The 27,340-nt window shown below is 39.0% G+C and overlaps 1 protein-coding gene across 5 annotated transcripts in view; it reads left to right on the top strand.

Annotated features, from left to right (window-relative positions):
* CA10 (carbonic anhydrase 10) overlaps positions 1 to 27,340 on the top strand; it is a 212,066-nt gene that overhangs the window by 73,553 nt on the left and 111,173 nt on the right. For 3 of the 5 annotated variants that reach the window (XM_067308145.1, XM_067308143.1, XM_067308144.1), the window contains one exon: positions 12,059 to 12,201. The exons of the other annotated variants lie outside the window; for them this stretch is intronic. In XM_067308145.1, coding sequence (XP_067164246.1) covers positions 12,059 to 12,201 — 143 coding nt within the window. The remainder of the gene's footprint in view (positions 1 to 12,058; positions 12,202 to 27,340) is intronic. 5 annotated transcript variants of the gene reach the window in all.

Below are 27,340 nucleotides of genomic sequence, written 5' to 3'. Positions count from 1 at the left end.
GGAGAAGATGCTAGTAAGCCTGACCTCTGTAGAAGATCTGTAGTTATTTAAGCTCCCATGCAACCAGAGGAATCACTTCTGCCTCTTGCACACACAGGATAGTAGAGACATTCCAGGAATATTTGAGCTGAATTACTCACTACAAGAGAGTCAGGTTTTCTCTGAACACGCAGGTTTTCCTAGGTAACTCTTAATTGCACACAGCAGCAGAAGCCAATCTGCAGAGCCTGCGTGCAGCATGCTACATGTATGAAATGTTATCAAGGAAGCAGCAACTAGGTTTTCCTCTAACACGTATCAGATCTTAGAGTGTAACTGCAGCTAGGACAAGCAGTAGTAGATCAGTCAGTAGAAGATGATCAGCAGAAAGCAAATGGCAGAGTAGCCTGCTGTGGCCAAGGTTTCCTTTCCATCCCAAAGCACTTTGCATTAAGGCCTCTGCTGAGAACGGAGGCTTGGCAGCACTGCGTTGGACTGAGATCAGCATCACCCAGACAGCTTTTGTTCTGTGAATAAGCAGATCTAGCCAGCCGTCCTAAGGAGCTCTGACATTTCCGAGAACCATTTGAGTTACCAGAGTTTTGGTAATCTTGCTGTGGAAGCAGCATCCCCAGGCAGGTCGGAGCCCTTCAGGAGAGGGTCAGAGAAATCCTATTACTCCAGAGAACACCAGAATGCAGAACGGTGCTTCTGTCTTGAACTGTCATTACAGATGTGAACTGCAGCACTCAGTGGTGAACCCTGTGCTTGCTCCTCACTTGCCTTTGCAAGTCAGCAGAGCCAGGACGTTTCTGCTTTGCTTGCTGTCATTAGCTGTAAGGGTCTTGTGGGAAACGAAAATAGTAGGTAGCTACCGGTAATTCCAGAGCACCGTCAAAGACATGAGCCTTCTGGAGAAAGGGACTGGTTAGCCCTCACCGGATGCTCCTGCTACATCCCACCTAACTCCGTGCCAGCCTTCCCCAGACTGAACCCTTAATACCCCCATCCTATCTGAACATGCTGCTCATCACATTCATGCTAACGAACGGCACTAATTAACAGACACAGGCACATATTGACTTTGAGCAACAAATAGTTAACTCCTGACTTCCTACCTGACAGTTATGTTTTGTTTTTTATTGACACAGTTGCTAGGCTGTGAAGCACTGGGGTATCCAAGCTCCAGAAAGAGCACTTTTGGTAGAATAAATATGCTGTTTTGTAGTGTTTTATGTTCCTTCTTTCACTTGCATTTTTCAGCAAAAGGATCAATAATATCCCAAAGACATTAAAATAAAGCTGAATCTACAGAACAGAGCTCAAGTTATCTGCTAGATAAGCAGTCTTTCCCCTTTCCTTAAAACAATAAAAGTTTCAAATTACTTTTCTCTAAACAACTTTCTCTCATTCTTCACATTTCTCACATTTCTCCATTCTCTTTCTTCACATTTCTTCCGCATCTTCTATAAAACCCTGGGTCTCACTTGCCCTGCCTCAGAACAGTCGCTCATTTAATAGTAACGGCCAGAGTCTCAAGTTCCCAATTTTACAGATTGAGCACCACCACAAACAAAAATGACAAAAGATGAAGCATGAGGAGAAAAGGTTCCTTTTAAAGATCATATAGCTCAAAACCCAGGTTCTTAAGTTTCAGTGCAAAGTCTTATTTACAGGACAGAGCTACTGTTTTCTGCATTTCACCTTTTCCCCTTCTACTCTATTTAAATCCAGGCCAAACTCTCCTTCCTTTCCACCCCGCAAAATTGCAGCGAGGGTCAGGCAAACTCACTTGGCTGCGATTGCCGGCTTGTTCTTTGCCTGCGCCCAGGGGAATCGGTTGAACCCTGTTGGTGACCAGACCTGATTAGCAACTGCCGACCAAGTGGCAAGTAACTGCTGCAGCTAGTTCCTCATACAAGCGTCCCCGGCGCTGGCAGGCGTACCAAGGGACTGAACGGCAGCCAGCGGCACCGGCCCAGTGCCCGTGTGTACACGGTGTCTGGTGGAGAGGAAGGGACAGTCGCCCCCCGCCGCAGCTCGTTAACCAAGACGGGTTTCCTTTACCCAGGACTGACACTGAGCAGCAAGCCGCACCAGCTCCACCAAACCACCCTGTTTCTTTTTAGCCTTGAACCAAACTGCTTCCATCAGGAGTTTCATCATTTCCATTTCTGGATGTAGTTACGCTAAATCTTTCAGCCGTTGAGCTTTGCTAAGGTTACACGGAAAGACTGTTTTCCCCAAGGTTATATATCCTTTGATTGAAGTGAGTGAGTGAGAGAGAGAGAGAGAGAGAGAGAAGTACATTAAAACTTTCAAATTAGTAGTAACAGTGGCCCTGAAAAATGCCTGCTGAGGTTGCTTAGTCTTGGACCTGCATATACCTCTGCCTATAGATACTCCCCCCATTTATCGGTACCACCCTAATCCTGCTGTAACGCAAAAAGAGATACATTAGGAAAAGCCTCTATAAGTATTATCTAAGCTGCTGACCTAAATTTGAGGGAAACAATAATATTTGACTGTATGGTTTAGTATATGGGTTAACTGACCACATTGTGGTAGAGAATCTAATTACATACTGTTATATAACTGGTCTTTACCCTATAATTAATATATCAAGGGATATTAGCCTGTTTTAATCAGTGTTATAAAAAATGGTGTTTTTTTCTACGCTGGTGTCCCAAACATGTAGGTGAAAATAAACAAAAGCTTTGCAAGGTTAGAGGTCACTAACTGTGATTGCTAAATACTTTTTTCCCAGGTAATACTCTAAAGAAATTAAGTTATAGCTGTTAATTTCTGCATAATTAAAAGGTAAATTGAAAAGAGTATTGCAGGGTGTTTATAGACATAGCAGAAAATACATTTTTAAAGGTATATTTCCAGAATCTTAACTCCTCCTTTCCCCATTTCCCCCTTTTCTAGCTTTCTGTTTTCTCTCATTTAGCCAGTGCAGTTGAATTTTTCCTGTCATTGAGAATCCTTCATGCAGAGGGAAGATGACATTTGAACAGACCACTATGAAACTAGCAGTATGCAATATGATGCAGTTACAGTTCTGCACTATTTTCACTTTTTGGTATGCTGCAAGATTTACTGGCAAAAAAGGTTTAATATTTTATCATCTTTTGAATGGTAATTCATATTACTGTCTTTCTCTTGGGAATATATTTCAGCTATCAACTTTTCATTTGTTAAAAGGAAATCAGAATACTTTAAGTTCTCAAATTTGAGGCCATTGTGATCCTGTCTAATATTACTGCAACCTAAAGATTTCTGTGACCAATTACTTACATGAATGCCACTCTATATGCTGTCATTTCTTTGGTGTTCCTGATTTATCTCTCCAAGCCTTTGACTTTACATCTGGCTTTTATGTAGAAGCAGAGCAGGTCATGTGGTTATCCAGAGGCATTAGTATGGTAATTTTCTTCAAGTTGAGTAGGTGGAAATAATTAATGGACTGCTTTATTGATGTACATAGATAGCTTCTTCTCTCTGTGGTTTCAATTCCCAGCTTCAATAAAGTAGCCTGAGATTTTATCTGAGGGGCCAGTAATTACACAGGGCAAGAATAATTGCTGCACAAATACAATCTGATTGTGTTTTATGCTGTTGCCCAGGCTGATGTTAAAGCTTAAATATATAAACAAGGATCTGCTGTATGAATAAGCTGCCTTTTATTTCAGCCCATGAACTCAGAGTAACTTAAATCCAGAAAAATCTGTGCTCTTGAAAGTTGACCAAACTTCAAAGAGGAAGTTAACAGTCTTAGAACAAGAACAACTTTACTGTCTTGTCTAGCCCTCTCTCATTTTTTAGTGTTGTCTTTTCTTATACCTTCTTTACCTACAGTCATCCTTTCTGCCTTCCTCTGCATCTTTTCTGGAGTATCGTATCTGAGATGAAACAATCAGAACTGAAAACAGAATTCAGGATACTGGTATGCTGTGAATCTAGACAGTGGCACATGGCTATTTTCTGTCTTTTTCTTTATCCCTGTCCCAATAATTTCTAGCATTCTCTTTTTTGACCTGTTAAACACAGTTCTCTGGGAGGGAAGGGTGGGAAATCAGCTCTACCCAGTGAGTCCAGGATCTCTTTCCCCAGCTGATAACTATTAAAGTCCATAGTCGCATATGTACAATTTGGGCCTACACTTTACTGCGCATTTTTCAGTACTGAATTTCCTTTGCTGTTTTATTGCCATGAGATATCTCTGCAACTCTGCAGTTAGTTTTAGCATGATTACTCTGAAAACTTGTCATCTGTGTGCTTTATCACTTTTTGAACCCTCTTTTCTGGATGATGATCAATGGGAACATGTAGGTCCTCAAACAGGTCCTTGTGGGATTCTGCTGGTAGCCTTGTCTCCAGTGTGGGGCCAGGCCAGGTGTTCCTCACCCTTTGCTTTGCCTTTAGCAGGTGGTTCTTCTCACCTCTCTCAAGACACCTTTGTGGATCTGTCAGAAGTTTTTGGAAATCCCAGGAGACTGTCAGTCAGTTCACCTTTAATTCACATGCTTGGTGACTTTTTCCAAAGGAATCTAATATTTTTGAAACATGACTTTTCTTAAAAAAAAAATATATATATATATATCTGTGTTGACCCTTTCCCCTTGATTTCATATTTGTTCAAGGGTCTACTAATTCTTATTATACTTTCAGCAAAATGTCTATACTATATAGATTATGATCTGTTGTTCCCTGGAGCACTCTTTAAGGCTCTTTAAAAATTGGATCATATTTCTATCTCTGAGATTGATACAGATTCTAAGTGATGATTTTGGCAATTGAAGTTACTGTAATATTCGTCCAAGAGTTGTTACTCATCCTGATGAATTTTTGTGTTACCCATTTATACTAAAAATCTGTTTTCTGATGCTTAAGTTTAAGACAGTTTCTCAGATTCATTCCCCATAAAGAAGCTCCTGTGTGGAAACCTCCCTCAATACCGTTGTAAGCATTAAGGAAAAAGAATTGATTTAGCTTCGCTGCTACAACAGTGGCTCTTACGTGCTCCTTTTACAGCTTGATCAATCAGCTGACTGCATGGATACTGACAGGATGCTTGTCTCCCCTACATTTGAAAAGAGTTATTAGTAGTTTTAGTAGTTTTTATGAATTTAGAAAGTTGTTCCTCAGCATCTTTTGCCTGTCTTATTACAGTTTTGCATTTAATTTGTCAGAGTTTATCATCTTCTCTATTTTTCTCATTTGGACACCATTTTTTGAAGGATGCTCTTTTACTTCTAGTGGCCTCTTTTATTGAAACTTGCTGTTTTTTCCTTGACCCTTTTTAAACAGAGGCTCAGAATAAATACATAGCGCCTAACTTAGCCTAGATTCCAACAGCCTCAATGTCCATTTTAGCATTTAGTCTTCTTTTTAAACAAGCTTCATTTTTAGGTAGTTCTTTTGGTTACACAAAAATCTACTACATCATACAGGTTTTCATTCATGAAGATGCTAAATTCAATGTATTATGATATCTGTTATATAGAGTGTTTCTGCTATGGTTCATTCTTAAACAAGGTTCTTTGCAGTACTCAGAACTAAATCAGAGGTTTTTCCTCCTCTTGTAAATTCTCCATTTATTCTAAGAAGTTATCAGTGTAATGTTTACAAGCTTTGTTTCTGCTTATCATCTTATAAAAAGTAATCCTTATTTTGAAGGGGAAAAGTTAACAGCCACTACTTTAGATGTGTTAGTTGTCTCCTATTTTAAAGGTCAAATGTATTCTTGTTATCTGCTATGCTGAAGGCCACAATCCCATGTAAAGCTGGTCCAGGAGTTCTAAGTACACAATGATGCATGATGCAAGTTCACACATTTTTTAGGAATTATGTTTGTATAAGAAGCTATGTAGCAAAACTTTGCTTTTTAAACACAGGCTTAGGCTGACCTGGCTGAATGAGGACTTCTCCCAGTAGGGATTTATTTGCCACTTTGGAGTTGTTATTGGCTCTTTATACTCCTGAGTTCTACCTTATGAAACCAATTTGGTTTGCCTGCCAGAATGAGATAGAATAGTTTTGTGCCTTCATGATAAGATATAATACCAAATTACAATTGCTAATAAGAGTTTGATGAATGATTTACAATCTCTGATCGAGGAATTGATACAATATTCCCTGAGTTATTAAAAATCTAACAGGCCAAATTCTAGTGTGTCTTGAACCAAATACAAGAGAGATTGTGTGAACGTATAGTGAGGACTAAAAGTTATTTCTTGATGTGTAGTTGTAGACTGGACAACAGGATTAAAAAGGAAAAAGTATGATGCCTTGTGACCAGTTTGAATTTTCTTGGTAGAGAGAAGACTAATGTCCTCCTTCCTCAACAGCAGCAAGGCAGTGGAGACAGGGAAATATGCAGCAACTCTGGATGCTAATAATTCCTGGGTACTATGAAGTTTTGCAGTGATAGGGAGAAATCATTTGCCCACCGTGCATAACACATGGAACCTGCTGGCCTTCCTTTTGCTGCTGTTCCCAGAACAGTCATGTATCATGTAGACAGTGTTCCTGACTTTTTACGTATATTTTTTAGAAGGAGCATGTGTGTGTTGCCAAGGTAATCATGCACACTGACAGAATTAAAAATAAACTGAGCTGAGGCTAAAAGTATGAGCAGGAGAGTGGAACCTGGAGAGAGGGAAACTTAAGATTCTTTTAAAACTTTGAATAAGTTAAGAATGGCTCCTACCAGTGATTAATCATGGCACAGAATGGAGATCAGAGCCTTAAATCAGGAGCTGGGAGAAGAAAAGCAGGAAGAAAGATGGGATTTTTATTTTAAGTAAATTCTCATGTTTTATTGCTTAGAAGGAAAGATTGTTTTTGGTGTAGAAGCCTTGCAGAGCCACATCTCCACAGCTGTAGGCATATTTCAAAGTAACTGCAAGAAGCTTTAAGGACTCCCTGGATTGCAAGGTTGAGCACTGATGGGGTAACACTTCATTAGGCATGGCATGGCCTTCTGGTCTTTCACAGTAAGTTCAGAATGCAAAACACAGCCAGGACTTCAATGCAGCAGCCAGATGCAGCCCAGGGAAGCATCGCTGCGGGATGAACCAACCCCGAGGAGCACTCTGCCCCCCGCAGAGCCAGGAGTGCCGCTAAGTACAGCGTTTCCACCTCCAAGTGTTGCACCCGTTTTCTTCTAAACTAGACTAAACTATTTCAGTCAGTGAATCTCTGGGACTATTCAGATATTGCCTCGGATAAATTCTAGCTACACACAATGATTTTGCTGTAAGAGCAAGATACAGAAGTGGAGCATGGGTAGAACTCAGAAGAAAACTCTTTATACATGAGCCCTCCACAGCCAGAGAAATGATACAGGAGACTGTAGTTAACTGTCCACAATCCATTCATCACCAAGACCATTGAGTACAGCACTTTTTTTTTTTTTAAATCAAGTAATATTTAATACCTTGCTACAGAGCATGCATCTCTGACCCCGTACTGGAAAAACCATTGCTTCCCCTCACAGCATGGATGCAGACTGCTACATGTCCATCAACACACTCTGCATACGGTACCAGTATGCTTATCTGAGAGTCTGCAGTACCTACAGAAGGTCATCCTTATTGGACACTGTTCATTCAGTGCTTTTCCCAGGAGATGGGAGGCCTGTTTTTATTTATGCAGATCATCTGTGCTCATCACTAGGAGAATAGCAATCAACCCTTGCTTTATTGTTCTAGCTGTTCTTATTTCACTGTTATGCATAGGTTTGGTAAAAGCCATCAGAATCCCTCATTCTATTGTGTCATGCTGATGACAGAGTATCTTCATATATCTTAATGTAACTTGTTCCCAGTAAATTGAAAAGATAGCAGCTGCAATAAGATACAGGCCATGAATAAGGGCATCACTGATTTTTGCCTAGATAGATAAAAGATAAGTAGTAATCCTCACTTCTTCCAGTGTAACACACAAAAAGCCACTGTTGTCCATGGCATGCTAGTATACAAAACAAATCAACTTCAAATTTATCCCTTTTCCTTTCTGTTCTGAGAAGGTCAAATGCAGGACGTCGGTCAGGTAAAAACTTATCACCTTATGTATGTGTAACATTCATGGTAAACCACCTCTCAGGCAGTATGAGTTTATAGGAATACGTAGGCAATGGCAGAGATGACTTGATCAGTGTACAGAAACTTTGGCAGAATGACCAATAGCTAGAGAACCTTGTTAAATGAGATTGTAAGCCAGTGCATGGGCTGCCTGCAAATTAGTTTATAAGAGTAGGTCCTATACAGCACTGGCTAAAATACTTCAAAGGTCCACACAAAGATGTAGAATATTCCCATTGATAGGTGACTAGTTTTTCATGGAAATACAATGCAGGTAGTTGTGGGGAAGAAAATACTATTTCATTAATGGTTTAACCCTGATAGAACCTTGTCTTTTAGTGAGTCTGGAATTAGAAAATAATGAATAGTTTCCCATTTCTCCTAGCTTCAACTACTGATTTCTTCAGAATAATCAGTTAGTTTGGTACTTGTGTTTGATTTAAGCCTTTGTTTTTCTACATGAAGCCTCCTTAGATTTTTTCCATTATGGTTCTGAATACTTTTCTATTACTTTGAACATCTAGGCAGCAACACTAATTACCTTAATTACATGTAATCAGACATTAATATTGCATAATATCCCCATCCACTAATTAACTGAGGTGTGCAGTCTTAGGTCAGTCTTCCTTAATTAACCTTCAGCTGGAGCATAAGCAGAGTCTTTCTGATCACAGGGGAAGTTTGCCATTGCTGCACTTTTTTGTCCAATCATATGCTTGGTGCTAGCTCTGTTGTATATATTGGAGACATTCTCATGAGTGAATTACCCAGCCATTTAGAAAGAAATCAAAGATTACAGCAGACTTACCTGTCAGGGTGACAAGTCTGACCTTTGCGGTGCAATATCATGATGTTAGAGCTCCACCTTCTTGACTTCCCGGCGGTGGGCTGCTGTGACAGGTAGCATGCAGCATGCAAGGTCGCCCTGTCAAAACCAGAAAAAACATTATAAAACATCCATTCATAGCAGCTGTTTACCAGTGCACCTTTGCTGGGACAATCCCAGTTACATCATAAACTCTAAGTAATACGAATTTGAAGGCAGTTGACTGCCATTTGTTTGGCTTGCCATTTTATTGCATTTACCATTTCTAATTTATTTTTATAAAGCTTGCTAAAAAATTCTATATGTTTGTATCAATACCTAGAATATTTGTGCTCAGGAAGCTTTTAGTAGTACTAAACCACTCAAGTAAAAGACTTCCCTTTGAATATTTTCCCTCTTGAACCTACAGCTCTACAGTTTCATCATAAATATTAATCTTTTTTAAAAACAACACAGTGGGATCTATCGAGGGAAACCTGGCTATCTCAGTTAAGCTAAACTTGTATACTGTAGGCTTGTGCATAAGAGGCATTTTTCTCTCTGACAAACAGAAGTGCTGTAATGAGATTTACAGTACTTCAAGAACAAGAAGTACATGCACATACTCAAGTAACTAAACATAACTCTGTGCCTTACATTGCATTACACTACATTTATTTATTTTTAAAGCATCAACATTTAGTATAAGTTTGGGAACTTGTAACATCACATAAGCGTCCAGTGGAAGTGGGAGTTGACTGATAGTGTGGACAGAGGAGCTAAAAAAATTGTAGAACCATACCTCCTTTTCATTTTTTTTAATCGCACCAGGCTTCCCCTGTTTTAAGGGCCTTCCTTCTGACCTTCCAGGTGAGTTTATAATTCAAATAAAGACTAGTGACTTAATTTGATGTGGGCATCTGCCCACATTTTCTAGCAATCCTGAGTGCTGTTCCTTGCTTTTCGCTTACCCAGAGCGATATGGCATTATACTATGATCCCTCCTTCCAGATTTCACGCAGTGCCTAGTAAACATAGCTCCCTGTTTTGGTCATTGCATGCCAGCAATTCAACTGTTAATGTCAGGTGTAAAGAAAAAAGAAAAGGGGGGGGGGGGGCAATGGAATTCCATCAGTGAATATAGTATATTCACATGCTCATTTAAAAACCGAGCGACTAGAGGATGCTAGGAAACTTTAGATTTGTTTATCACTGTTGCATGGGTTATTGCTTAATTATGTTAACAAAATCCTTTTACTAACTTCTAGCAGCAGCCTCCCACAAAAGCCTTTAAGACCCAGGGGTATCCAGTAGCTTGAGATAAGGGCAGTGCGACTTGGACCCCTTCAGGGCTGTTTGAGCTCACATGCTTATGGAGCATCTGGAGACACACAGACAGTCAGAGACTCAGACCAAAAAAGAAAAAAAGCTTCAGCTGAAAATTTGAGTTTTCAGTTGTTATATAAAAAGTAACATCTGTGGATGATAGCTTGTGAACTGCTGGAACAGGCAGATGCTCAACATTTGCAAAACATTTTCCATCAGTGCTCTGTAGATACTTGTGCTGCAGTTTTGCTGTGCAAGCAACAGTCTAAAGAAACTTAAAGATGATTTTTACTTTTGTAGGAAAGCTTATACATGAAGCTTTGTATTAACCCAAAGTTTTACATCTAAGCGCACTTAAACTTTGAGGACAAGAAGAACTGAGCAGTTCTACAGGGTTTTAGGAAAGCACTCACCAAGATAGGGGCTTTCCCTGAGGCAACACTGCTCAGAAGATATTTTTCTTCAAGGAACATTCTCAATGAGTTGAGCCTGCTACAAACGCGAGGGTCAAGTCAAAGCAACAACCCATGTGGCTCCCACTAGAGCAGCCAAAGACTTCACTCAGAAGAAAGCACTCACAGTGCAGTACCCTGCTTACAACTGCCCTTGGCATCTGCAAGGCTTCTTATAAGCTGCTGATGGGTTATTTTCATCTCCACCCTTTAGGCAAAACACCTGTGCTCCTGCCCTGTGAGCTCAGCCTTGTGCTCCTTCATCCAGCCTGGGTTTGTAGACTTTATCACACACAGTTTGGAGATTAGAAAAATGCTGTGAGGCGCAAAGGTTATGAAAAATTAAAACGAAATCTAAAAAAAAAAATAAATCCTCCCAAAAGGTCATCAATGTTAGCACCTGTAAATTTCCACCTGCTACACAAGACTGCACAGAATAATCATGGTAAAGCCAAAGTTGCCTCATCATAAATTTCAGTAGGGGCAAAGAGTGCACATAAAAATTTGTCTGTCCTTCATACGTCTTGTGAGTTGCTCTTCAGTCATTTAGTCAGAAATTTTCTGATCATCCAAAGAGAGGTTCAGGTTGATCTTGTCTAAATTTTGAAATTGCAGATTAGATGCAATATGACCCTTCAGCCTGCAGGTATCTGATGAGAAGCAGTATATACTTACTCACGTAACATTCTTCTTCCTTTGCCAATTAGACCACAAAATCTTTTAAAGTGACTCAACTTGTGAAAAATCAGGGGTTCCTCCATGTTCCAAGCCATTGAGGATACAGGGAAGGAATTACTGTTTTTCACCACCAAAGTATGGCTTTTCCAACAATAATTTTTTAAAATCCAACCCTTGACTAAAAGGGGTGTGGGTGAATGGAAAAGAAATGAATAGACCCTGTCTAGAGAGTGACCTGTTCTTTGGAATCACAATATGTGAGTTTCACATATAATAATCTTTTATTTTCAAAAGAATTTTACTAAACATGAAGACTTGTTAAAAGTTGAATAGAAATGGGATGTTTCCAATCCAAGGATATATTGTATGCATGTAAAGATAGCATAAGGACAAATGTGCCACATACCAATTGCTAAGTAAATATTCTGTGATACTAATAATAAAGGAGCTTTTTATAATTGAATCTTGTATTATATCTAGGTACCTTCAAGAGAGCAAAAAATACGCTGATATGAGAATATATGAAATAATATGTTTTGGTCTTTGTGTATAAGATTTTACATTTCAGGTGCTTGATTAACATATCTGTGTTTTCAGTTTCAGTGAGCATGGAGACAGTATGACAAGTTTAATTAATCCTTGCATATATTTCTCTTACTCTTTCCAGACTTTTCTCAATTTTGCTTTTTTTTTTTTTTTTTTTTTTTTTTTTTTTTTGTATTTTGCAGTTCCCTCCTTTTGGGGTTTGGTGAACTCAGCTTGGAATCTTTGCTCTGTTGGGAAAAGACAGTCACCTGTCAATATTGAAACCAGCCATATGATTTTTGATCCCTTCCTAACTCCACTTCGCATAAACACAGGGGGAAGAAAGGTATGTGTTCTATCATGCTCTGGTATAAAAGCAAGAAGTTAAGACTTACAAACATTTTGCTATATTTTACATTTCTGAAGCATTAACACTTTTATCTCAGTCACCTTTGAGGCAGAATAACAACAATGTAATCCTGTGCAAATCCCAGTTTCATCACTGGTGGAGAGATAGCAACCATACATTTTTAGATGTCTTCTAGCACATACTTACATTTTCATTTGACTTGTTTGTTACTTGAAACTCTTCTGTCTAGAAGAATAGAATCTACTTTATAAAAACTGCATATTAATTAAATTTGGTGTTCATCCTGAGCGGGATTTTAAAGCTGCTGTTCTAAAAATGTAGTTTAAGATGGCCAAAACCTTCTTTTATTCATCTAAATCAGGACGACCTTGTTTTAAGGGGCAGGGAGGGATGAATAAGCTTCTTCATACTATGAAATAAAGGGAGCTGTGTGATTCATACCTGAGCATAGGACAGGCAGACAGGTGTGTTCAAAAAGTCATTTAGTTTCTGTGTTATTTAGAGAATATTGGCACTTAGTGTCTTAAGAACAAAAGTTTTATTGGGCACCTCCTGACCTGTATTAATTATAAAACAAAATGACAACATTTATTTTAATAGGTCATAAGTACATCTCCAAGTATATTGGATATGATGGAAATGATAGGTTAGCAAAGACTACCTTATACAGCTAAAATCAACACGATCATTTCATGTTGAAAAGTGAGTAGAATATCTGCCACAGCTGACTAGTTTATTAACCTCTCTTTCTGCATTTTTAAATGATGTTTATGGAAATCTAATCAGATGAACCAGATTTAGAAAGTATACTGAGGTATGAAACCAGAGTCATTTTAGGTTAGCTGATGTGTCCAGCTGTGGCTCAGGAACCTAAACTTCTAGGCTAGTACATGTGGACTAAAGGTGGAGGCAGAAAACTATCTTGACAAAATGATGGTCTGCAAACAGATGGAGATTGTTGTCTGAGGTATGTATACCTACAGAAATACTAGTGATATATGCTAATCAGTCATCGTATCCTCCCTTTTTTACACACTATCTATCTAAGTTATGTTCAGTGCTAAAATTTTCGCAAATCCCTAAATTGTCTTTTGAGAAGTGATCTAAGTATGTAGAAGCTGAAGGGCCTTGATTCTGGTAAGTCTTGCTGAACTGTTTTTCTAATTTGTCATCCTCAGATCTCCACTCTTTCCCCCATCAGAGGTTACCATCTCCACAGCAGAGCTGGGAGAAGGAAATTTAGCCTTCACTGGCAGTTTAAACTAACCTGACAGAGTAAAAAGCTTAAGATTATGGCCTCAAGGAGGTGGTTCCACCTTGCTTATTTTTTTAATTGTAGTAAAAAGTACAAATTCAGTAAATGTTTCTACAAGTTGTTACACCTCTGATATTGCAGCATTGTGCTACTGCATGCATATAAGGCAAAATAATTGACCAGAAATTATTTATGGCTATGAATTTGAAAAACACTCAAGCATGTGCATTTGTGCTGCTGACTCAGAGCTCATAAGCTAAATTGAAACTACTCTATGTCAGTGCATGCAATGAAAAAATTGCAGGAAGTTAACATATCTAAGGAAGGAAAACATATTTAGATCCCAGGCATGTTTCACTTTTAATGATCTCATGTGATATTAATAGCATAGGGGACATTTTACATACATGATTGTTAAATTGATTTTCCACACTGCGGAGCTTAAGCACTAATTCATTCTTTCCATTTATATTTATTAAAAACATTATAATGAATATACTTACTAAATATAAGGAGTAGAGACAAATTCTAGAATTCAACAACAAAATAATCAGCCGTGTTCACTTCTGAGAAATACTTTCTTCCAAAATTGCCATTCAAAGAGAGGTAGTAATTTGAAAGCATTTCAAATTCAAACATCCTAATGGTTATGCCTAATGATTTTTTTTTCACTAAAGAATGCATTCACAGTATGGAAGTTTAGGAACAATCAATCACAAATAACCAAGGTATCAATTCTGTTTATCCAGCTGGAGGGTTGATATTTTTCAATTCTAAAATTATTTTATAAATAAAATAACTTGAACCTGGTGGAGTTTGTTAGCGCTCTTGGAAATAGTCATTAGCTCATAATGGGTTTTGTGTTGTTTACCTTATTTGGGGATACCTAAAAAGGTATTTTAAATATTTTGTTGCTTAGTCTGTGTAGGCAGATCTCTTCTTTTATTCAGTCTTCTGTAATACAGAACAATACAGATGAAAAAGCATTGTAACTTACAGAATAACCAGTATCAGAACAAGCAAAGGCTCTAACAAAAGGTTATTCCAAAATGATTTATCTTCTCCTGGCGTCTTGACAAATGAGATTTCTTCTGGAAACAACATGAGATGTTGGGAATTTGCTCTGTAGTTCCCACTGAGGTTCTGGTGGTTCATGTGCACATACATCAGAATTGATGTGAGCTTCATAACAGACATGATAAAATGGTGATATCGTTACTTACTGAAGGACAGTAGTGCTTCCAACTCTGGTCCAAATTTCAAAGGAACATGTACCTTTTCCTTTTTAAACAGAAATGCTTTGAGGTTTTTGATTTTGATACCAAAGAAAGAGTACTGATTCTGCTATTTATGTAAAGTGAAATATTTCAGATTATTTATAAATTATGCTATGACATAATATGAAAGTCAAGAACAAAATTACATGGAGATTGTCAGTGACTTGAAGCCAGGAGTTTTAGAATATTTAATATCTTTAACAATTCTAAGAATTTAACTGTTTTTGTGCCAGCTCAGTATGAAGCAAATGTCTGATTATTAATAAAACACTGGAAGTACTGAGGGCCTGGGAGATGTTATATCAGTAATGAGGTGTTCTTTTCGCACTCAGAAATGGTATCCTGCTGATGTCAAACAGTGATGGTCTTCTGTCAAGTTATGAGAACAGGATTTGTTCTAGTTGTACTTTAGTCTGTTTTAGAGAGATTTCTAAAATAGTTGATGAAAATTCTCCTTTGAGCAACAGATTGCAATTTGATGCTTTAAAAAAAAATAATTCTTTGTTAAGGCTTCAGTGAGGATTCGATTTTGCAGGAAGTATATTTGCATTCACCTTTTTTGGTACTGTTTTCTTATATGTTCAAAATGGAGATGTGTTTCATATAGGCTGAAGCACTTCAGTTTTCAGGGCAATGAACCAATTGATATAGCAGACAGGGAATTTTTTAGGCAAGACTTAACTGTGATTATGCTGTACACTGAAGGATTTTATGGAACTGATTCTAAGAAAATGATGAGCAAATAAAAAAGGGATTTGCTATGGTTTCAAACCACAGTTATAACAAGCTAGCTTGGATGCATAGTGAACAAGAGTCAAAATTATACACATCTTTTAAAAAGGGTGTTGGGAGGGGAGTCAAGACTTAAGAGAGCAGATAGATGTAAGGAAGCTTTCAATAAAGTTATTCTTGGAAGAGTAACTTCAAATTTTTAACAAAGGTTTTTGCTGTTAAAGTAGAAATCAGTTTTACTTGAGTTCTGATTTTTGAAAACATTTCTACTCTGTGCTTCACTTTTTAAATTAACTTCAGTAGGAACAGAAGAGGTTCACCCACGGGAACAGAATGCAAGCCCACGTCTAGAGCGATTCCAATAACACAACTGGAGAACATGCTCACAGGCTTAGAGTATTTCCTCTTAGCTCTTCTGTTCCTTAGCACTGGTTTCTCCTCTTCATTCATTTGTGCAGGGGTGGGGGGGAGCATTGCTTAATTTCTCTAAACTAGTTACCTGTGTTGGTCTGTATTTCTACAACATCAGACCAAAACCATTCCAAACCATTTCCTTTATATAATTTATCTGGACTGAGGTTTCCACCTTCACACTAGCAGTTACTTTTCTAGTCTCTTTTGTCAGAGAGCTTCTCTTATTTCAGTACTAATATTGGAAGGCATTCTAGTAAACCATATTGAGATTTTCTTCCAAGTTTTTAGACCAGCTGGGAATAAAAAAAAGTATTTTCTTGTTCCTAAAGAAAAGGAATGGTCTGAAAACAGAGGATAGAGGAACAACATCATTGTCTTCCTACCCAGCAGCCTGCAAGGAGAAAAGAGTACAATCTGTGGCCTGTTATATAGCAGGTGACTTAATAGTGACTTCTGGCCTTTATATGTCTGAATTAATGAAAGACAGGCTGAAAAGAAACTTCTTCCCGTTCCATTCGGGAGCAAATGGGATGGCAGTGCAGTTTGCCTTATTTATACCACTTCAAACCAGTTTTCAAAATAAAGTTCAGTGAGCAATAATATATTGCTTTATGTGATGTCCAACCATTGCAGTGCCATATCAGATCATGCAATTTACATCTTCAGGTGTTAATTCTGAGTTGTGCTGTTATTTTGTATGTTTGTGCATCTCCATTTTCTGAGAAAGTGGCTTTTCAGGTCCTCAAGGCTGAATATCATTGATACAGATAATTGGATTTCAAGATCCAGAATTTCAGCACAAGGTTCTTAATGAGTTTACATGCAGATAAATTCCCCAGAAGAAATGCTGCTGTTGAGTAAACTCCCCATGTTTCAGTTCTCTCTCAATCCCAGCTTTGTCTCTTGATTATCCATTTTAGTGAATTTAAAACACAGCCCTTTTCAAATAAACAGTTCTTTTTAATAAACAATGCGAACCCTTATTAACATACAAATCACACCTCTCCACTCTGTCACAAAGAAAAATACAGTTTTGCTTGCTTTACTTTTTTTTCTTTGGGTTCACATAAGCACCAAGGCAATGAGAACTGGACAACAAAATAGTTTTATGGAGGAGCTAGTGCTGTCTAGTGGTATTTCGACAGAAAACACTATGGAGTCCAATCTCCAAGGCAGGGGTTTCCAGCCTGTGGTCTACATACTGCTCATGGTACACAAACCACCTCACAGTAGTATGTGACTTCACACTGAGCTAGGACCTCCTTTGCTGGGACCTGTTTCTTCTTTCACCAGTGTTGGCAGTATCTCTTCTCCAAGAACATCTTTGCCTCTGTTCCCCCGAAACTTTCCCCCTTCCTCCCTGCAAACCATCTGCCTTTGGTCTCCTAGTTCTCTGTGGACTTGTTTTCAAGGATCCTATTGCCAAGATTTTTAAGATTGAATTACCTGAAGCTCAGGTTAGCTGAGAAGCAGTTATATGTGTGCAAATGCAGTACTATATTTTTTAGTTTAGGGAGAAACACATACTAGGAAAACAAGTGTCTGAAGCAAAACCACAAAGGAAAGGTTTGCTGCTGTCTTGGCCTCTGTTCTACTGTCTATGGGGGATATTTTGTTTACAGACCTTCTCAAATTTTGAGGAAACCTTAGATTTTTTCTGTGGAAATTTGTAAGAAATACTTTGTTAAAACACAAAAGTCCTTGGGGACATTCTAAATGAAATAAAGACTTTGAAAGATATCAGCAGATGTCACTTGTAGTTGTAGAGGCTGCATCTGTGCTGAGCTATATGTGGTTTTAAGTGCTTGAATACCATCGGGAATACCAGTCCTGGTGCCTTTGCTTAGACAGTATCAGCTGGAGAAGAAGACGAGTGTGGCGTGAGCGGGGTGGTGGTTCCAGTGGGTGGCCCAAACACTTGCACATTCACCTCCAAATGATGTGCAGCCACTTCTGCCCTTAGGTTGCTTAGTACTTGGCACCAGGGCCCAAAGTACCTCTTTGGTGGGATGTTAAGATCCCTTCAGGAATTTTGTTACCATGTAGCATAAGCATTGGTTTTTTTACCGGTTCTTTGCCATAGTTATTTTTTCCTCCTAATAATGTGTTAAATAACAACATTTGCTTTAGACACAAAGTGAATCCCTGCCAGTTAATTAAACCTTGTCACGTTAGTGATGCAATGTGTTACTTATCATTTTAGTCATGCTCAAGGACTTAAACTGTGTTTTAAAGCATGTAAAGTTCTGTTTAAAATTTCTTTAGGACACGAAAGACCATTCTACCCCACGTTAATCTCTGGGGAAATGAACAAATCAGTGTCTGCTGGCCAAGGGCTGTTACATACAATCTCTAGTTTAGTACACCTAAATGAAAGTTATTCACTACTAGCCATACAGGACATTAATGAATGCAATCACATATTATTTAAATTAATATCTTTATAAATAATTGGCTCATTCTACGCATCAAAAAATAATGGCAACATTTAGCAGTTTCTAAACTAAAATAGGGTGGGGGAACAGACAGAATTAGGAATTGAAATCAGTTAAGTGGTTTCTCTGCCAGGTAGTTCTGATTCCATGCTGTTTAATCAATTCAGAATATTACTAGCATTTTTCTCAAGAGTACAATATATGACAACTGCCGAGCTTTGCTTTGGTGATTACTAAAAGGACAGATACTGGTGTGAACCATATTTCAGCACTGCAGGAATATAAAAAATGAATTGTTAGAAATGGTCCAGGAGGAATGAATAGCAATAAGACATCAATGTCATCTGTAAACTGATTTGTGGTGAATTTTCAGAGGGCTTAAGAATACGATGTTTTGATTTAGAGTGGCTCCAGAAAGTCAGAAGTCTGATGCAAACATCAAAAACTTAAATGAATAAAAAATGAATAATTGTGTAACATTTCTGTTACTCCTACAGTACTGTGTGTTCTCAGATATATTAGTAAGTGAATATAAAATGAAACCAGCAGGTTAAAGTAAATGTTGTTAATCAGTCCTAGCCATTGGCTATTCAGAAGAACAGGAAAACTTGCCAAGTATTATTTCTGAGGTACCTGCAAATTTTGTTCTTAGTAGACCATATATAGGGGGGAACATGTATTCAGGGACCAGATCTGGATCTATACCAGGGGTTCTGTCTTTTTATCACTTCAGTGATCCTTACTTGAGACTGAATCAAGATAAGAGTATTTGGTGACTCAGCTGTGCACCTTGCTGTGTTCTCTAAATTCCTGAACGTCCATGGTGGGGAAGCACCACTGAAATCATAAAGGTGTCCTCAGTGGGCACAAAGATGCGTTTCTACAGTTCCGTTATAGGATCAAGATTTTTGTTGCTCCAGTGCAACTACTGTGTTTGACATTGAATCCTGGCCAGTGTCATCAAACAAGGTGACTTGTCCGCCATGGGAACTTCCTAGGAAATCCTAGAAATGGCGGAAGAAGTGATTCAGTGGCCAGCCCTCTTCCTCCGCAAGCCGCAGTGTACCCTGCGTTAGAGCTCCGGGTATGCGCCTGTTGTGGCAGCAGCATCTTTCAGGCAGTAGGTTAAACTATGTCTCAGCTGCAGCTCTGCAGTAATCAGAAGCAACCGACGGCACTCTTGCAGAGGCAGGTGTGCTGGAAATGTATCCGAAGCTGAGTAATTAGAATGGCTCAGTAGCACTTCTGTAGATCAACTGGATAAAATATTGCCAACATTCTCTCCCAAAATGGAGGTAAGTAGTTGCTGCTCCCCATGCCATTGACAGGAAAAAGCTATTTCTCCGTATGCCAGTGGAGGGCCAAATCTGCCCTCTCGTGCACACTCCTGAAAACCTGCACTAACTTAACTGAACTGATTTAGTCTGGATGGACAGATACAGGGCTCGTGTTTCGTAGTTAGTTTGCAGCATTCACAAGATGTTTGAGACTATTTGATGAAAGACTGCGGATAAAGTTTTGGATGTTATTTGAAACTTCAGGAATATGTTGACTGTGGCCATGGTTCTGCACCAGTTGAAGCTGGTGGTGGGACTCTGACTGTTAGCAGATCAGCCTTTATAACCTGTGTCCATCAAATATGTATTTATAATCAAGGCATTTTTCCTGGAAATGATTTACAAATTGTTCTGGAGTGCTGTAATGTGGGGTAGATTAAGGAACCAGGTTATATGTGGAGAGAGGAGACTTGCACATTAGGTGTCTGCTGTCCATCTAGGCAGGAGATACCTTTTGGCCAAAGATCTATATTTGGGAAAGTTGTTAAGGCAGCTTTCCAAATGGTTATGCAGGCAGGGGGTGTACAGAGTGCTTGTGGCCTGCTGGTTGCAGCTGTTAATTGTAAAGCTGTAAGAGACCCGTTTCCTGACAAGCTGGATTTGGGCTCTTAGGGAAGCTGAGGAAAAGGTTCTCGCACTTTTTTTTTTTTTTTTAAAAAACATAACTCTCATCCAGAAAGGGGGTAGTAGGGTTGAAGCTGCAAACTGGTGCTTGGTGTTGCTGGATTGCAGCAATCTCAAACAAGTGGAAATAATAAAGAAATAAACTAAAATCCACACCGATTTGTTATCAGTTCATTCCCATATAAATTAAGAAAGTTGAGGCTAAGTAAACTTGCTTTATGGCTAGGGCATTAAGCACAAAATATTTGTAAGTCTTGTGCTTAAGAAACTGCTTTTGGTTTCATCTCTCCAGCACGACAGATAGCAGTTCTCTTAGTCACATATCCTTACATCATTTTGCTCTGAATGTGACCAAGAAACCACCTTATTTCCACCAGCGATTTCTGCCTGTCTTGCAGAATAGCTACTTTATAATGGCACATTCGTTGTTTGCCCTCCTGGTACTGTTAATTACTGATTGTAGAGAAGTGAAGTAGACATGGTTTGCTTATAGATAGGCAAATTAAACTATGTATTTTAGGAGCAGATGACAGAAAGGGGCTTAAGGGGAAAACTGAAGCAGTGATCAGCGAACTGTTTCTAACAATCAAAAACAGGTCTGTGGATAAGCAGCTCCATCAAAGTGGACTCTGGATGGTAAAGCAGTGGGGCTACGTAAGCTGCATGCCACCCAACAGGCTGAGGAAAACCATCAGTAGATGATTCTGGAGCAGAGGAAGAAAATGTGCATAAATTGGGGCTAAGAAACTGTTCTTAATATAAGGGACAGTGTATATTACAGGAGGTTGCAGGCCTTGCAAGGAATTTGGAAAGAGAAAATAATGCGTTTGCACTTGCCTTTTTTATTTGGGATATGTTTTTCCTGTAGAAAAAGTGACAGAAAGTCTTAGCTCATAGTAGTATTGATTAGATGTACAGCAGCTCTCTGTGTCACGTATGCAAGCGTCTTAATTTATAACTATAGTTCAACCATACAACTATTGCTTTCATAGTTTTACCCCCACTTCTTTATCAAGTTGTTACTTAAGTCCCTGAAAGAGAAGCAGTCCTGTAGTTTGGGTCTGACAATGGAAATTTTGTCTTTGAAAGCAAGTGCCTGAGGGGACATAAAAAAGAAGGAAGTTAAACTAAACTCCCAAAAATCATTCAGGAGTCTGTTTTAACTGGCAATGGTGAACAAGATGAATAAAATAAAGAAACATTTTTAGATGCTTGCTTTACTAAACTTGGATAAAAGAAAAAAAAAATGTAAAATTTCGGTACATGAGTAGAAAATGCCAAATACATAACAGTCCCATTTTTACAAGTCTTCTCTAGGATCCAGTTCCTTTCTCAGTCTTTCTCATCTCAATTTACAACATTTGTCTTCTAGGAAAAATAAGTGTGTTTGTGTGTATGCTTTTGTGTGTATGTGTGTGTGACTCTCAGCTTACCTCTTTTTGCAAAAGCTTTATCCTCTCATTCATCATTCTGGGAGTCAAGTAAAGGAGAACAAGCATATGAGATTTCTTCTGCAGTTTTCTATTTTCCAGAAGTTTTCGGAATCCATAAACTCCATATAAGATATTTGATTAAAGCAGCAATCTGAAGAAACAGCATAATTTGTATGGCAAGTCAATAAACTGTTGATTTTTGCAATTTAGGTTTTGTCTGTGTTGCATCAGCCCCAGCTCAGAATAATGCTGTAAATAAGTAAGGAGATGGCTTCTGTGAAGTTATCTTGGACTTAAATCTGCATAACTTGCACCATAACTTACTACCATCTGAAGGAAGTTCATATGGGTGCTTACATACCCTGAGGGGGTTGTTTCATGAGACAATTGGAGAGCTGAAAAAATTATCCAGTTTTTTCAAGAAAGATGACTCTTTCAGTGTTGCTGTTACGAATTCACAAGGTCTCACTACCTCAAAGCAGCTTTGGGAATCAAGGTGAAAACATATACATCATAAATATAACTAGTGCTAACATCCAGGCTGTGACACCATGCTAAAAAAAAGTAGTAATAAAACTGTACTCTTACTGACTTATTTTTGATAACAGCTCAGTGCCACCCGTCTCAGGGAAGCTGTACAACAGCAGAGGATGTTCATAGAAAACTCTAACTTAGACGACATGTTGACACATAGGTTCATTTGAGATTTATAATGGGGTTGGGGCAGGAGGAAGTGGGAGGAGAAGCGTGGGCAAGGGTTAAGAAGATTAAATCATGTTTCTTGACTTCCTTTGGCTCAGTGGATGTGTAGGAAAAAGGAATGGATATACCCTTTACTCCCATCTTCCTTCCAGTGTGCCCCAGCCAGCAGCTGGAGGCAGCGTATCAACATCATAGTTTGCTACTGATAGTAGTAAAACCATATAGTTTCATTTTGCATTCCTCCCTTCCCTGACACACAAACAGTGTAAAAATTGCGTCTTAGAGATGAGTTTAAATCATAGCATCTTCCAGGGCAATGCCAAGGGCAGCACAGCTGGGCTGAGGTGGCACTTAAAAGCTCCTTTGAAGATGCTTTGCCCTAGCTAAGAATTTAGCCTTAACTATTTCACCTAGTCCTGTTTCATCTAGGACTATTGAAGACCTCTACCCAAAACAGTGTTCAAAGGTGCTGTTTCCAAGAACTTGGTGGGGGGGAGGGGGAAGGTTTAAAATGTGCATTATTTTTAATCACATAAATGTCCTGTTCCTTTTGATATCATCACAACCCTTCCATATAAATGTATTTTTGTGTTTAGTTTTGTAAAGCATATTATTTATTTGATGGACATTAATAGCTACTTTTGAGTGACTTCACCTTTTGATGCAAATATACATTCACAATCTTTTCTTCAAGTGTATTATTAAAAATGACAGGCTGCCATGGTTTCAGTAGCCTGAAGACGAACTGGGATGTGAATCCCTGTTTGACACATTTTAGGACCATTTACCAGGTGTTGCTCAATTAGAAGTACAGAAACATTGTTAAACAGGGCTCCAGGTACGATGTTGCCCAGGGACAGATTTGAATGTTGGAGAGCAAAATTGTGCACCCAAAACCTCGCTACCAAGGTGGATTTGGCTTAGATAGAAGGCACTGATATCTGAGATATTTTCAGATTCGTTGGCCACCCAACAGTAAATCCATGCCTGCAAATCTAAACTTTAGGCTTAAAGCTTTTCAGATCATTTTGGCACTTTATCTTGAAATCTTCTCAATGTAAACCACCATCTACCCATAACCAGATGGATGCTGTATCCAGGCTTTTTACAGTGCTTACACTGAATTCCTGTGTGTAAACATACATATTTACACTAGGATATTGTATGGAAGCACAGAGATGTATGCCAATATCTATGATCAAATTCCAAACAGAATGGTCCTCTATTATTGTGCAAAATTTTGTGCCATCCACTTACCCGTTTATCATCACCCGAATGACCTCAGGCCTTGAGACGGCTACATTTTGGTGGTAAACGATTTTTGTATCTAGTTTGATATTTTCTAGGGCCTTCTTGGGGTGAGAAGTTGTGCAGGTCTTCTGTTAACCCAAAGCGTTCCATAAACAGCGGAAATGATGAAGCCTAGTTTCCTACAGCGTTGCAGTCTAGCTTCCTTATCCCCTCCGGGCCCCCACTGCCACCCTCTGCTGCTTCACAGAGCCCCTCCATTAGAAGGCGAAGGCAGCCAGCGCTGCGGCTAATTCCAGGCACCCTTGTGCCGACCAGCCTGCCAATGCACCGCTGGTTGCCCAGCTGACTGCTGCTACCAGCCATCTGCCGTACCCGAGTTTCACTCGCCTTTTCCTCAGTGCAACCTTGGCTTGGTTCTTTCTTCTACCCAGTTTTCACAAAACACTGAGATATCTTCATTGTCAAAGTTGCTTGAAATTGGCTAGCACATACTGGAGTTACTGGAGGGAAAGTAGGAAACAGGTTAACAACAAGCCTGTTACTATTATAATGAATTATTTGTAGTACCTTTTGTCATAGGCAGCTATGCAATGTGTCTCTATGAAGGCAGGAGCTATAGAAGCTAGGGACTTTTGTACCAAACAAGGAATTGCACAGGTAGATGTATATTAAAGAAAGAAATTGTATTTCCTGTAGATTGCAGCTGTTAATACTGCAGTTCTGCACGTCAGTGTTTGGCTGCTATTTTCTCCAGCAGAAATGCATCGTATTCGGTATCTTTCAGGGAGACTAGCACTGAGAACTCAGTATCATAAGCAAAATAAACTCTGTAAACTAATAAGAATGTAACATTGCTTGTATGACCATTTTAAGAATGTACAAGAGACCCGTGTCTCAGCAAAGAAGTTTTCATTCTTTTAGAAAACCTTTTTTTAGAAGATCTAGCAGCATTTGAACATAAATTATCTGCCACCCTCTTACTATTGTGATAAATTCAAGTTACGGACCTAAACATCACAAAGCCCTCTGAGGACCTTTGCAAACTGCAACACAAGCACATGTGTAAGGGCTACTACAACTTAAAATGCAAAATAATTATATTTTGCAAGGTCACAGCTGAAATTCTCTTACAGCTATGTGAGTGAGTCTCAAGGCCAAAGGTGCACTACAAGGGGGTCTGCTGAAAAATACACAAGCTAGCTCAGAGCAGAACACGCAGAGATATCAGCTCAAAGTAGGAAAACAGGGCATCTGAGTTGGCACTGCACAGCCGGTCTGCAGCTCAAACAGCCATGGTGGGCATCTCTGCTTTGGTCTCCATGCTTTGGAGGAGACTTCTGCCTAAACAACGTGGAGTATTTGAATGGACTGATATTTTTCCAAATGTCATCTTCTTTAAACGCTGTTTGAAGCGGAAGGTTTGCTCAATTCCCCTTAGACTATCACTGCAAATATCACCAAGATGTTTATATGCGTCCAGCTGCTTTATCACTTCCTGTTCCTGCTCTCCCAAAATAGTGCCAGGGAAGAGGAAAAATTATCTAGCAGGAAGAAGCCTTAGGCCAATTTTGTGACAGATGTTCTCCACTGGAAGTGAAGGCCTGAATTCCTTATGGAGGGACCAACCCTTTATTCTCCACAACTATTTTTTGTATTTAGGATTTATACTTTTGTATACTAGTTTTTGTATTTCTGCCTGGACTGCTAGCAATTCCCTACAAACAAACAGAAACACAGTTGAGAATTTATTCAGGCCTGCGCTAATGAGAACCTGTACAAGGTACTTGCTAAGAATCCAGAAATCATAAGTGAGAGAGTATTTAACTTTCATTTACGTCATTCTTGGGGTAAAAACCTGTTTCATCTCAACATTTTTGATAATGCTGTTCATAGGGGCGTATTCTCAATGCATTCTCTTTCCTCAGCTAGTTCCAGGCTCTCTTTCTTGTTTGAAGGATTAGGTATGATCTTGGCCAACAGGTTTTGCTAGTATCCTCTCTTCTTGCCTAGACTCATTTTTCCTGAAAGCATTTTAGCTATAAATGGCACACTCCATCCATTCCAGCATCTAAAATCCTTTGCCTGACAATGTTTGTCCTCTTCTTAGTGTGCCATTATGCCCTGCATAAATAAACATACGACTAAAGGGATGTATGCTGAACTGCTAAAGAGATTCCTGAAGAGAGGAACCGCTGGGAAGAGCAAGATGCGTACTACTTCGGCTGCACTTGCTTTTCTTCCTGCCTCTCCCAGATACCATCTGCTCTCTCCAGAGGGTTGGGACTGCTGTTTTCCGGTGAGCAGCGCAGAGGTGATCACTGGAGAGCGAGCTGCACCACTGAGTTGAACGCCAGGGCCACGCAGTGTGCAAGCACACGGCAGCCTCAGCTGAACACTCCATACATAAATGAGGGACAGTATTACAGCATCTGTTGTATATAATGGGAGAATGAAACAGCTGTGCTGGATGTAATACCGAGTCTGTCAAATAATTACAACAAACTTTATAAATATTACTGTTAGTCTTGCTGCAATTGTTTAATAGCATGTGAAGGCAGAAAGAAGAGTTCTGTACATCAAAATGTTATGGAAAAGAGTGATAAAACACTTGAGTCAGGATTTGCTTAGAAGATAGGTCTCTTGAGATGTGACAGTGTCCTGTCCAGCAAAAGTATCAATCAGTGACACTGGCACAGTGGTAAAACAATGTATAAGATAGAACACATGATTTTTCTGTGACCGTTCGTGTTTGATTACAGAGGGAGTTTTGGTAACAAGTCCTTTATTATAATCCTTTCAGATAGGAAGGTTATTTAGTTCTCTAGAGAAAACTGGCTTTTCCACAGACCCATCACAGACATCAGACAGTTTTAGGTAGCAGTTCAGGAGAGGATTTAACTGGTCTCCTTACTCAGAAGTTATATGAAACAGATGGTTCCTTAGAGATTTGTAAAAATGAATTAGCAGGTAGAACAGAATATTATCATGGCATTCTTGGTGAAACAAAGAAATATAACATTTCTATGACTTTTGTGGAAAGAGGAAAATTATAAGGGACTAATGTGCACCAGCTTTGGATCAATAGATCATCACCCACTTCTCTTTCTAAAATTTTTAAGAGGGGATTGTCAAGGCTCTGTAGGAAGAACTTATGTTGTTGTCTTGTAGAATTTGAATCTATACAAATAGTAAATTTATCTTTAAAAGCTTCTAAGTTGTAGGACTGTTTTTTCATAGTTGCCGTCATCTTTCTAAGCCAAACATTAACGTATAGTGCATGAGGACCAGAATCCCGTTAGAGCAGACAAACTGGCTGCAAACAAGACAGAAACTGGAACAACAGTCCCAGGACAAGGAGGATAGTTCCACTTTTCCCTGCCTCCCGCATTGCGGAGGTCAATCTGAACTTCAAGGTACAGAACTGATCCCAGTTTTGTGCTGTCATTATACTGCTGACTTAAGATCACGGGACATTGCACAGTTGTATGGAAACGAGCTATAACATCTACACCAGTAAATTATACAGTGCCAGCACATAGGCCCAGGCACAATCCTTTTTTCATCTATGTTATTAAATTGTTAACATGATCTCTGGCACAGATTTGGCCTGTGCTAGCTAGCTTTTCCAAATCACTCCTGGGAATGACTCAAGGTT

Source organism: Apteryx mantelli, chromosome 19 (assembly GCF_036417845.1).
Source record: "Apteryx mantelli isolate bAptMan1 chromosome 19, bAptMan1.hap1, whole genome shotgun sequence".
Taxonomy (NCBI): Eukaryota; Metazoa; Chordata; class Aves; order Apterygiformes; family Apterygidae; genus Apteryx; species Apteryx mantelli.
Note: the sequence above shows the minus strand (reverse complement) of the source record. Positions and strands in the feature narration are given on the sequence as shown.